General features: G+C 33.8%; 1 protein-coding gene and 1 non-coding gene across 2 annotated transcripts in view; both read left to right on the top strand.

Annotated features, from left to right (window-relative positions):
* Positions 1–13,336, top strand: part of kpna4 (karyopherin alpha 4 (importin alpha 3)) — a 31,895-nt gene that overhangs the window by 12,448 nt on the left and 6,111 nt on the right. The window contains exons 3-13 of the mRNA XM_028794460.2: positions 1,325–1,414; positions 1,557–1,586; positions 1,686–1,738; positions 1,987–2,082; positions 5,102–5,187; positions 5,409–5,495; positions 5,715–5,884; positions 8,249–8,293; positions 8,520–8,651; positions 11,353–11,481; positions 12,033–12,137. Coding sequence (XP_028650293.1) covers positions 1,325–1,414; positions 1,557–1,586; positions 1,686–1,738; positions 1,987–2,082; positions 5,102–5,187; positions 5,409–5,495; positions 5,715–5,884; positions 8,249–8,293; positions 8,520–8,651; positions 11,353–11,481; positions 12,033–12,137 — 1,023 coding nt within the window. The remainder of the gene's footprint in view (positions 1–1,324; positions 1,415–1,556; positions 1,587–1,685; positions 1,739–1,986; positions 2,083–5,101; positions 5,188–5,408; positions 5,496–5,714; positions 5,885–8,248; positions 8,294–8,519; positions 8,652–11,352; positions 11,482–12,032; positions 12,138–13,336) is intronic.
* On the top strand, positions 11,737–11,934 carry LOC114647481 (small Cajal body-specific RNA 7). Its single transcript, XR_003715542.1, has one exon. It is a non-coding gene; the product is annotated as a small Cajal body-specific RNA 7 (non-coding RNA).

Here is a 13,336-nt window from a genome sequence, read left to right as displayed (position 1 = left end):
AAAGTTCAGGAGGTTATTCGTTTTAAGCATACTCCCATCTGTTGTGAGATGAGGGTGTGACCAGTTGAAGTCGTCTTTGCTATATTCCCCCTTCGGTAAGTGAATTACTGGAAGAGAGTTAAACAAAAATGACGAAATGTAAGCTGATTTACAGTGCATTTCTCTAGGGAAAAATAATACACACGGTAATTCAAACTGTTATTGACCCTCTAGTTTTGTAGAATTGTTTTGGATTATATTTACTTCACATGGATGTGATAGCTATAGATCACTAATGATAAAGAGATACTTTTGATCAAATACTTGAATTTCCCAAAATCTTTGATTGTACATTGGTATGAGGTCAGCAGTTCAATGGCAAAAAAAACAGTAGTAATAATGGATATCCCTGTATGGTTCCATTCTCTAAAGTGATGAAATAGTTTTAAAATAAGGAAAGTTTACATTCAATGCATGAGCAGAAGCCAGTGTAATGATTAAAATTTTCTCCATTCAACAAACATCTATCAGCTGGTCCCAAAGCATGAGGAGGTGAATAAGTGACCCCAATTAAAACGTATGAGCATTAGTGGTAGCTTGAAACCTGCCCTTCTGTGCCTTCTCTTTGATTACATATAATACTACATTTCATTTATATACCATCCCAAAGGCAAATCTCCATATGCAAAAAGGTGAAGGTGTATATTTTAAGCTGCAAGTTTCACTTGTGTCTCTGAAGCAACAGTGAACATATCTTAAGCATTTCCTGCTTTATGCGTGCCAAAAAGTGTGTACTGGTAAAAATATATGTGCATATTTAAAATGGAGAAGGAAATACGGTACCAGTCCTCCCCCCCCCCCCCCCCCCCCATTAAAAATTAATTTGAAACTTCTGTACAGTTTTGAGCATAATGTTCATGTTTTGCAAATCTGTACCTTGAACAATTGAATATACTGAAGCCTAAAAATAGAAGGAGACAATGGTGATTTACCTAATATAAGGATCCTGCTTATAGTGCCCTGAAATTTTGAGACACATTCAGATATTTTAATATGAATGTTAAATTCTTATAAACTAATTAAGTAATCATACTCTTTGGAAATGGTTTCTTTATATATCATTGAAGGTAAGATTTTTGTCTCATTTCAAGTTATTTTAGCCTAAATATAAATACACTACTTGCCCCATTAATCTAATATCTGTTGGTAATTTGACATTAGTGTCCATTGATGCTTTTTACAAGGCAAACTGTTTCCAACAGTAAATTGCATTCAGGATTTGGTGTAGATGTTCCTCTTTCCAGAACAAGATGAATTTCAAGTTTCTGTTGTTGTGATTTTACAGAACAAACGAGATGAACATTTGCTAAAGAGAAGAAATGTTCCACATGAAGATATTTGTGAAGACTCTGATGTTGATGGCGATTATAGAGTGGTAAGTCCTTCAGAAAATGTATTAATTTTACCAATGTAGTCACCAAATCATCTAAACTTCGAGTCTAATTATTACAACAGTATTTAGAAATAAAGTACTCTGTTGTATAACTAGCTAATTTTTGTGTTTTTTTTTTTTTAAGCAAAACACATCTTTGGAGGCAATAGTACAAGTAAGTAGCTATACCTCATAGCATATTCCATTGGTGTCTTTATGGATATTTTATTAACATTTATTTTCATCTCTTCTGTTTTAACTTAATTATTTAAAGAATGCGACAAGTGACAACCAAGGTGTTCAGTTAAGTGCTGTACAGGCTGCAAGGTGAGAAACTATGTTTTCATACTTTTTAAGAATAGTTTTACTATGCAGTATTTTGTTAAAATTACAAAATAATTTAGTAATTGCTTCCTTATTGTAGATAGGAATCTTCAATATAAATTTTTTGACCATTTTTCTATTAATACCGCTAAATATTTGTTCACTAATATAATTAATTAAAGAGCGGTTTTGCCTGTTAAATGCATAAATTCACTTACTTAATGCTAATTTCTCATTACTTTTGCACACAGGAAACTTTTGTCTAGTGACCGCAATCCCCCAATTGATGACTTGATAAAATCGGGCATTTTGCCTATTTTAGTTCATTGTCTAGAAAGAGATGACAAGTAAGTAATTGTGTAATTGTTTATTTTCATTGTTTCATTTTTTTTTTTTTGTTAATACTGTTTTTTTATTATGGAAAAGTTGTGGTGTGCTCTGGCGAAGAAAGTAAATTTCTGTTGATCAGCATTTTTATTGAAATTTTCTGACAAACCATTTAGCTCAAGTTGCTTTGAGAAGTTAAAGAAAAAAAATTTACAATTAAATAAACACAAACTTGCATAATACAGATAAACATATAAATGATAGTCCTTGAACTTAGCAATTCAGTACTTCATTTTTTAAGTATCTAATGACTTAAAGAAAAAAAAAAAACTGTCAGATGGCCTGGGAAGACACGGGGGGAAAAAAAACTTTAAAAAGTAAGATGTTTATTGTTTTCATGCACAGTCCTAGACTATTAGATAAAGCGGGGCTCATCAAACATTTGAGCGTCCACATTCCTTGCAATAGTACAGGCAGCAAGGTTGTGCAAGATGCTACCTTAGAAAACTGTAAAAGAAAACACAATAGTAGATATAATATTGCAATGCACATATTCTGTTGGAACAGGTGCATCAAAAAGCCATATTTTAAAATGTGTTTGCGATTTTTATGTCCCACATTTTTAGATATATACCTGTTGGTAAAGCATTTCAGATTCTCAGGGCATGACGGCAAGAGGCTGCTGCTATTTAAACTAGTCTGTTCTTTTAGGAATGCATTACAGTAGTCTATTTGGCAGAAAAGACAAGTGTGAATTAATTTTTCAACATCTTGATGTCTTAAGATGTCTGATCTTTGCAATATTAAATGAAGAAACAGTTTGTCTGATTTGAAGTTTAGAATCAAGTCTGTAATAGTTCGTAAGTTCTTTACCTCTGATTTGATTTTTAAAAAGCAAGGTGATTAAGTTGATTTCTAATATTCTTATTTTTTAATTTCTTAAAACAATTAGAATTTCCAAATTTTTCTCTTGTTTAGCTTAAGGAAATTGCTACCCAGAGGTTGCAGATCATTAGAGTCATCAGGTGCAATGAATAAGTAAAGATGTGTGTTATTCTGTATAGCCCTGGTTGTTCACCAATGTTTTGAAATGACAAGGTCTAACAGATGCACATAGACTGAATACAGCAGTAAGCACTGAATAGGTCCTTTAGGTACACCATATATGGTATTGTGGAACTCTGACATGTAGTCATCCAAACTTGCAAAGGATTTTATGCCAGTTTGTATGAGACTGAAACCAATTTAAGACACTGCGGTAGAGTAAAATTTAACAGTTAACAATTTCTAGTCTTCTGTCAATTAGCACATCGACAAATTCTTTGATAAAACCTCTTGGAACTGGGGTTCGGGACACAGAGGGACAGTTTTTAGTTGAGTAATTCTAGTTTAGGTAACTTATTTTATTAAAGGTGTTTAATTCATGGTAAAGAACATACTGAAGGGTTTTGTTTTAATTTAATCTTGAAGAAAATGCTGCAAAACATTTCAGGAGCCATTCCAACAATATAGCTGCGTTTTAAAAGACTATCAATAGTTGAAAAACATTTTTTTTTTTCCTATGACTCTTAAGTCGGACTGCTGTGTTTAGTTATATGACCTTAATTATTTCTTGACGGGCTGTTAATTAAGTTTAAACACTGTTTGAGCTCCATGGTGTATTAATCGTGAAAGGTGTAACTGTTTTTACAGGCACTACTACTTTGCCTGTGGTTCTTGTCTTTTAACATTTAAAAATGTTCTCCTCCCTGTTTATATTGTTGGGTGTATTAGAGGGACAATTAAAACTGGTATTTTTAATTTTAAAAGGCTAGAGAAAATATCCACTAAGCGACTGCCTTTCTTTTCTTAATGAACAAAATGATCAAAAATTATGTTGAGTTGCTGCTTCAATTAAAACTACAGCATTGTCACTGCTGAGCCACATTTCACATAGACTTAAAAATTGTTTTCTCCAAAGTCTTAGCTAGAAGGATGGAGAAAGTACTCCCTTCGGTAATATCACAAAACCAAACTGGATTTATTAAAGGCAGACACTTAGCTTCCAATTTTTGACGTCTGTTTAATGTAATATATTCACCCACAAAGTCAAACACCCCAAAGATGATGATGTCGTTGGATGCAGAAAAAGCGTTTGATATGATTGAATGGAACTACTTTTTCACTACATTGGAGAAATTTGGGTTTGGCCTGCAGTACACTACAGGAGACAGCAGCTTGAAAATTACAATAATAGAAGTGTTAAACAATAATAGAAGTGTTAAGAATGCTCTTCCCACAAGCATACTAAAACAACCAATCATTCCTGTGCACTTTTTCATTGCACCTTTCCTCATTTTGATGAGCCAAAGAAATAACACAATACTTCAGATGTTCATTTTTTTCAGAACTACATCACCTTTGTATAAATATACTGTTTTAAATGATGATCAAATCTTGACAGGTCCACAAAGTTATCTAGAGTAGACTCTTCCTGACACTCGGACAAATGGTCACATTTTCATAGATTTTTAAGTTATCGAAAACTTAGTTGACACTTTACTTTCAAAGGGTGAAGGGAGTCAACAAAGTGATGTATTCAAGTTAAGTTTTAATCCCCACAGTTAAGTGGAGCTTGCAACAGGTGACAAATGTTTTTTTTTCTGATTTATATAGATTAAGGTGCTCACCATTTAGTGATTTACTTTTATAAGCTTTTTCACTCTTTGTGCTATGCCAATATATTATGCTGTAGAAGGAACTTTTAGAAATTCCTTTAAAGTGTATTTGAGTTAACCAATCAAAGTTAGAGTTGCTGCTATTTTTTTTTTTTTAATAAGTGTATCTGTTTTGCAAATAAAATTTCAATATGGTAATTGTAGTTAAACCCCTGAAAGGTTTGTACGCAGTTGAGGTTTTTTCATTCAATTATCAAGCATGTTTTTTAAAAAATTGCATTCCTGTCTCCAACCCCACCTTGAGCATTACATGATGATGGTTATTGAAAATTGCTACTCTTTTTAGGTATTACCCTGTTGTTTGTTTTATTTATTTTAACAGCCCATCACTACAGTTTGAAGCAGCATGGGCTTTAACAAACATTGCCTCTGGGACCTCTGAACAGACACAAGCAGTTGTGCAGTCAAGTATGTATATTTTCGATTTTTATAAAAGGCAAATTCCTAAAAATGTAGAAATGCGTACAATTTTTCATTGCGGGAAGTCAGTTATTCAAGCAATTATACAATTTAATATATATCACATCTGAGCAAATGTATGCATCTGTGTAGTAATTGAACAACATAGATTTGTTTTTGTGTAAATATAAGGTTTAAAAAAACTGACCAAATATTTATTTCTTAAATAGATGCAGTTCCGCTGTTTTTAAGATTATTGCATTCGCCACATCAAAATGTTTGCGAGCAAGCAGTCTGGGCATTGGGAAACATCATTGGTAAGATCATCCCCAATGTGATTGTTTGGCAGTCAAATTGCATTTATGTTGTTGTAATGCTTTTTTTATTTTGTCTAAAAGTAACATGAATTTAACTTGCTTTGATTTTCTGATTTTATATATTACACTTCTCAATCAGATGACAAAGTCTGGTTCAAAAGTGATTGTTTAACATTCAGCTTTTAATTTTTTGTTCTTGTTTGCTTTTTCTGAAACTAGGTGATGGACCACAGTGTCGAGATTATGTAATTAGCCTTGGAGTGGTCAAACCCCTGCTTTCCTTTATTAACCCATCTATTCCTATTACATTTCTTCGAAATGTCACCTGGGTAATGGTTAACTTGTGCCGTCATAAAGATCCACCCCCACCAATGGAAACTATTCAGGAAGTAAGCCAATATGTTTAATACAGACATGGGTTTTCCTCGTACAAATTCTATTTTATGTAGTTGGATACCAGATATGAATCTTGGTTGGGTTAAACTGTTAATTCAAAACAACTTTTTTGTTCTGTGTTCGTAAAACAATAAGTTCTTACATACAGTACCTTGAATTCTTGGTTTATCAGTGATATTATTTTTTTTTTTTTTTTAAATTGGGAAAACCAAAAACTGAAATAGGTATTTTTGCCCATGGATTATTTCCCATCAGCAATACTCCGATACACTGCTTGTTTAAGAATTCATATCACTTTGCGGAAATATTCAAAGTGAAAACAAATTTACCAGAATAGGAAAATAAATTGACTCACCACTGGCTTCTTTCTAGGCATTCCACTGTCATTATTAAATTTTCAGGAGTAAGAAGTCTATTAGGTTCAAGAAACAGTCGCACAGTGAACATGAACACACTAATGAATGTGGAGGTATAAATAGATTGAATCTCCCTTTAACCACGTTTGGCTTGATTATCAAGAAATCAATATAGGATCATCCTGCCCAGACATTGCTTAGAAAAGAATTTTGATATTAGTAGCTTCCCTTTTATTTCCACTTCTTTGATTTATTTTCACCAAGCCTGTGCATAACATGAATATATCGGAGGATGGCGAAAAAGATATAGTTATTCAAAAAGAATCTTAACGTCCATTCGCCGTTTTCCAGACAGTATACAAGTGAATCAACAGAATTCTGGGGGAAAGGGGGTTGTTGTTGGGAGAGGCCAAGAATGAACCCGTTGGCCTCTATTCAGATATGTATTTGTGGTACAACCCAATACTACCCATGAACCAGGAGTTATTGTCATTGCAGTAAAAAAATATGGTGGCGGCAGCAGCATCATGTGGAGGTGGCTATTGGCTAGAAATACAAAAATTGTTAGAGTAAAGGAAAAATTAATGGAGCACAATATCAGAAAATTTTGGCAGTGATCTTTTGGAATAGATTCTTTCTTTATAAGGAAAATAGCAATTACTAAGTACTGGGGCAAAGCAACAAGTTGCATCTTGAAGTCCACTGAAAATCTGTGGTGCAGTTTCAAAAGTGCTAGAAACTAACATTAGCTTCCAAGAAAGAAAGAAGAAAAAAACTAATTGGTGAGCATGAGAAGACAAAACACAAAGTGACCACATTTAAAGTTAGTGAAAGTTCTTACATTTATGGATTGCATAAAAAGTTCAAATTGCACACCTGGTGGTTGTCCTTGTGGAGTCTGTCCTTTCTCCATAAGTGTATTTTATGTATTTTATTCCCATACAACATTTATTTCTATATAGCCCATTTTCACAACATTTAGTTACATGCAAAGACTAATTTAGATAAGAAATACAATGAATAATCAGTATACACTTAGTACAGATACTGTATATAATTAAGACTAGTAGAGTCCTTATGTATTGAATTGTTGAAATTTCTAAATGAAAGTTGAATGATAAGATCAGATGGCAATCTGCACAGGTTCCAGGCCAAAAGACAACACAGCCGCACTGGGCATTCTGCATTAGGTAGTTCTTTATAATGGTTTTTACTGAGGCTTCTATTTTCCAGGTCAGCCTCTGCTACTCTTAATTGGTTTAAGTGAGATTGAGAATGGCATGTTGGAGATGTACAACTGTGTTAAATTTGTAGCTAATGCACAAAGTACTTTATCAAGGTTTTTTTTTTTTTCTTTGATATTTTCTAAACCTTGAGGAATTTTACAAGCTAAAATGTTATTTACTGCTAAAGTTAACAAATCCTTTGTCAAGAACATGTACTTTATATGAGTATCAATAGTACAATTGTATATTCTGTTATGAAATTGAACAAGTGTAAGAAAGTGTGGAAAGATGTACTAAATTAACTAAAGATGGTGAACCTCTCCTAGTCTTTTGGTTGTCACAATTTCTTTGAGAAATCAATATCATATTTTTTCTTTTCAATATAGTTGTGTTAGGGAGAGTTATTTGATCTGATTTGTATAAAATATGGCATTCTGCATCTGACTTGTATTTTAGTCTCTGTAATACAGTGTGTAAAGTCAATAACTTTCTCCTACTTCTACAGCCTTGTTAATTGTTGCTTAAGAGGAAACTTTTGTGCTGTTTGATTATAATACCACTTATCATTTGTATGTGAAATCTGTTTAATAGATTACTTCATCTTTCCAGATGTGCTTAACTTGCTTATTTGAGTGGTACAGTTATGTTTTACTTTCAATTTAATTTTCCTTAACAATATGGTTCTAGTTACTTGAATGTACATGAGTGTCACATAAATATCTTTATTTTTGTGCTCCAAGATTAGAGATTAACATATTTTTCATTATTTGTACAGATACTTCCAGCACTGTGTGTGCTTATCCACCATAATGATGTAAATGTAAGTTAAGGCAATTTTTTTTTCTTACTGTATTCCTTTTTAAAAGGTTTACTTACAGCTGTATTAAAAAAATAAATGAACATATTTTGTATTGCCTCAATTTAATGTGTTTAAAATGTGCAGAAGGTGGTAATTTCATTAATGTGGTTGTCATGGTAAATCATATGCTGTGTATTGTTCAGCTTTCATTAAAGTGTGTCATGTATGTATATTTTTGTCTTGATAGATTTTGGTGGACACTGTTTGGGCTCTATCTTATTTAACTGATGCTGGCAATGAACAAATTCAGATGGTAATAGATTCAGCGATTGTTCAGAATTTGGTGCCTCTTTTGAGCCATCAAGAAGTCAAAGTACAGGTAAGTTTTATTTAGAAAGGAAATTAAAGGCTTACAGAAAGATATTGGTCTTAATTTGGTTTGCTGTTTGCAGATAATGGTTTTAGTTATTAGTATTCATATTTTAGCTGTAAAATAGGGAACTTGTGAAAAATGAAGACACTTCTAGCTGAAGTTATAGTGCAGCCCTCATCAGATTAAGAGATGCAGCAGAAACTCTGCTTTACTTAAATCTAGCTGAGCCTAAAAATAAACCGTTTCTATAGCCTTTTATAATTGTATTTTTACTTTATTGAGCATCAGTAACATTTTAGTTTTATTAAAAAAAGCTATTGATTTGAAATTCTTATGCAACCTCCCTTTAAGGAGCACACCCGTAAATTTAAAGGTGAAATGTTAATGTAATTCCTTTCTAGGAGGCCCTAATATTTAGTTTGATAGAAGTAAAACACACACAACTGTCTTGTACCAAGAGATTTGTAAACAGAAGAAAAAATATATATAAATACTAGGGGGCTCTGCCCTTTGCTTGCTTCACTCGCCAACCCCCAGGCCTGTGCTATACGGCTCTGCTGCTCATGTATAGGGCAGATGTACAATTTAAACAAATTATTTTCATGGGAATTGTTACATATGCATAATAGAACTATTTTACTTTACAGCAAGTAATTAACTTTGGTAAAAAAAAATAGTAAAATGTAATAAATTGAAAGAAAATTGTTTCATGTTGTGTTAGAGGTATTCGTTGCATTTATTGTTTTTTGTTCTGTTTGGCTTTGAAATTAACACGCAAATACTTTTTAAACTTACACTTTTACTGTAAAACTTCAGTAAAAACAATATTTGAAATTAACTTTTCGACAATATCGCTTTGAATTTTGATTCCGTGTTTAAACTTGCATCGTATAACTGCCCATGAGTGAATATCATTTCTTTCTCTCTAATAGACTTTTTGAAATGTTTGACCCTGTAATTTAATTGTCATAGCAAAAGCTATTCTAACGGGAAACTGTAAACATTTTAATACGAATGGCATATCAAGATCTCCTTTGGTGTCTAATGTAATCCACGGAAGATGTAGTACATTACCTTTCTTGTCACCTGTTTAAATTTTACGTTAGAAATGTTCATCCAATTTTGAATACACCTAATCTTGTCCTATTGCATAGCCCATCACTCATACATAACTTACGCAATAACATTTCAACAGTGATTTGGCTGGTGGAAGACAGGACAGTGTTAGCGGTTGTAGATATTCTACGGGATATTGTAAGTTGATGTTTTCAGCTTTCGCACCATTGCCACCAACTGTTACAGCATAGTCTATTGATACATAGTTAACCAATTTGCTGTGTAGGCAATCAACAGTTTTCGCTTTAATTCATTTGACTTCGTTTCTCGGTGCTAGGATTGCCAATGTACTAATTTCTTCTGTTTATAACCGTTCGGGATGAAATTGTTCAATAAATTTGGACATAAGTCTTCTTTTATTGGAAACTTAGTGAGGAAAACATAATTTTATAAGAATTGAGAGCGCAGGAACTCTTACAAAAGCATTCACACAAATGATAGGGGTGAGCACCGTGGGCATGGGCCGTTAACCGTAAATGGTTGAGGGGAGGGCGGGGACCCCTTCTACCAACTTGAATAAATCTCTTGGCAATAGTCTCCTCGAGATTTTTTTTTATAAAAGAGATTATACAGCAACTACTTACACAAAGCATTCAGAAAATTTACATGAGAGTTCACAAAGCCAGAATTTTCAACCAAATTGCCAAATAATTTTTTCCTTATTCTCTCAGTATTACTTAGTTATATTAAAAAATAAAGTGCAGGATCATAATAAGTCCACTTTAGTGTTCCTTTTCTTTATCCCTGTTTATATTATGTCTCTAACTGGGTCCTATATCAACAAAAAAAAAAATATTGCAGTCTGTTCCATTTGACCACAGTTCTTCTAGTTGTTCTTCGCAGCTCCTCCTCCACAGATTGGAAAGGGAAAATCAAGCCCATATACAGAGAGAGTAATAAAATTACAGTAAAAAAAAAGTGTCATTTTGTTCAGTTATTAAACTATCAATAGGCCTTCCATTTCTACAAACTTTATTATGCCCACTGAATGTATTTTATGTATTTTTTTTTTCCATAGTACAGTGCCCATCCTCACTTAATCTACTCGGTGATGTGGAATTTGTTCATTTTACCGCTACTTTATTTCTGATTGCTCAACTTTTTTTTTTGTTTGTTTTTTTTTACTTCCATAAACAAACACCTGTCACAGTTGCCAGACATCAGTTTCAATCCTCTGTTTTCTTAGCTTTTTTTTTTTTCTCCACCCTCCTCCTTTTCTTCAGTGTGTGCTTTTTCTCTTTCTCTCCGTATTTGCACCTGCACCGGGATCCTCATACTCTACAAGTTTCCCTGAAGTAAACTCTCCTTCAAAGAAAGGAATGCTAGTTTTCTAGATTTATATGCATATATATAAACTCATTACAAGTACTAAGTGTTTGTTTATTTTAGCAGGGTTCCTGCTGGTTATACTTAAATAGAAATTTTGAAAGAAAGAAAAGTGACATTTGTGTTAAAATGAAGCTGGGCATGCAAGTAAATAATAAATGATGCTACACTTAAATCAGAATGGTACATTAAAAACTACAGTTTTAAAATTTTTATTTATAATTGTAATTAAATTAAGACACTCTTGTTTCTATATATGTTTCAGACAGCTGCACTGAGAGCAGTGGGCAATATTGTGACTGGTACAGATGAGCAGACACAAGTGGTGCTTAACTGTGATGCTCTCTCCCACTTTCCAGCCTTGTTGACACATCCAAAAGAAAAGATTAACAAGGTTAGCAGAAAGCCTTCCATGGGGATTATTAGTGGGGTTGATTTTATTTTTTTTGTGTTGTGTTGGAGCTGATGAAATAAGAGAACTGTGATGCATGTATGATGAATATGTCTGTAGGAAGTAGATTTTTATTGATAAATGCTTATTAGCAAATGCATGTTGGGCTTTATGGGGTAAGGGGGAGGGATTAATATGGGAAAAGGGTGTAAAGGTTAGGTTTGAATGAAGTTGAAAACGTGCGATTACTATCTGCCAGAAAAGGGGGCACAGAGAATTTGTCTTTGCTGATAATGGAGTGCATCTGAAGCCATTCACTTTAAAACTTTTTTGTTGGCTTTTTTTTTTGTGTGTGTGAAATGGCTGATGATTATAGCCTTAAACTAGCTCACCTTGGCAGATTGTGCATCCAGCAGTCTCTTACAGGTCCATTGATTTGATGTTCCTGTAGTCTGATCCTTCACATTCAGAGGTGGCATGTGTAATTCTCATGAGACTCTGGTAAAGCAAAGGAGTATTTACTTACTGGACTGTCTGTTTAAATGTTCTTGCAGGAGGCAGTATGGTTCCTTTCTAACATCACAGCGGGGAATCAGCAGCAAGTACAGGCTGTGATTGATGCCAATCTTGTTCCAATGATCATTCATCTTTTAGATAAGGTAGGACAATACTTTTTAATTTTCTCATAAATATAAATCTGAATCGGGTCAGGTTGGGGAGCATGCACTGGTACAGCTTGTTGCTGCACCCATCACATGACGAATCAGCTTGGGATCCTGGTTGGCAACCCTCTCAGGCAGACGTGGTCCAGTCCCACCCTCCAGAAATGGCCATCTGTCTGCTGTAGCCAGGTGTTACGTGGGTGTCCCTTTGGCCTTTTCCCCCAAACACTTGGGTCCTCAACAATGAGGATCCTGCGAGCTGGATCACCCTCGGGATGTAGTGCCGTAACTGACACTCCCTCCAAATGCAGGTAATGTACCTCATTCAAGACTCTATGAGCTGCTGCTCATTCAACACAAAGTCAAAATAGTGGGACCCAGGGCTTCTCTGAAGAGAAAGAGAGAATTTTGCCAAGTCACATTAGTTTATTGATAAATGGTGGCTTTGCATATTGACAAACACCCACATGTTCTTCAGTGTGAAATGGCTGATGATCATAGCCTAAAAGTAGCTCACCTTGGCAGATTGTGCATCCAGCAGTCGGACAGGTCTGTTGATTAATGTTCCTGTAGTCTGATCCATCACATTTTCAGAGGTGGCATATGTGATTCTAATGGGACTCCTGTAAAGAAAAGGAGTATTTACATATGTTGTTCAGTGGCAATATTCTCCCTATCTCTACAGTCCCATTTGCAAAAGAAGCAGTACTAGAAACGCACAATTTCGTTCAGACCCTCATTAATAACCAAAATACTTTCCATTCTTTAATACTAGTCAAAATTGGTTTAGTTTTTTATTTCACTGTTTAATGTGTTTGTGAATTATGTGGTTTATTGGTGTTATGGTGCATTACAATTTTTATACTCCTGAGAATTCAATGAAAAACTGAATTTTGCTGTTGTCCTATACCCTAAATCTGGCATGTTGGATCACTAAAGTATATATAAGTATATATCATTCACTTTAGAAAAAAATCTCCTTAGTGGTTAAATTGTTACAGAAGTGTGTTTCCTTTTAGTCTCAACCTAATGTATGGCCTAATTTTTAGATTAATATAGTATAATTTTGATTTTTTTTTTGTTTTTTTTGTTACTAAATGAAAATCAGTGGATGTACATTTGTCTTTGACTAGTTAAGTAATTCAATATTTAATCTCTGAATTTGGCATGCCAGGTCTTTTTATTCAGGCTCCTTT

Source organism: Erpetoichthys calabaricus, chromosome 2, assembly GCF_900747795.2.
Source record: "Erpetoichthys calabaricus chromosome 2, fErpCal1.3, whole genome shotgun sequence".
NCBI lineage: Eukaryota > Metazoa > Chordata > Cladistia > Polypteriformes > Polypteridae > Erpetoichthys > Erpetoichthys calabaricus.
The sequence above is the reverse complement of the archived record's forward strand: the minus strand, read 5'-3'. Positions and strand labels throughout refer to the sequence as shown.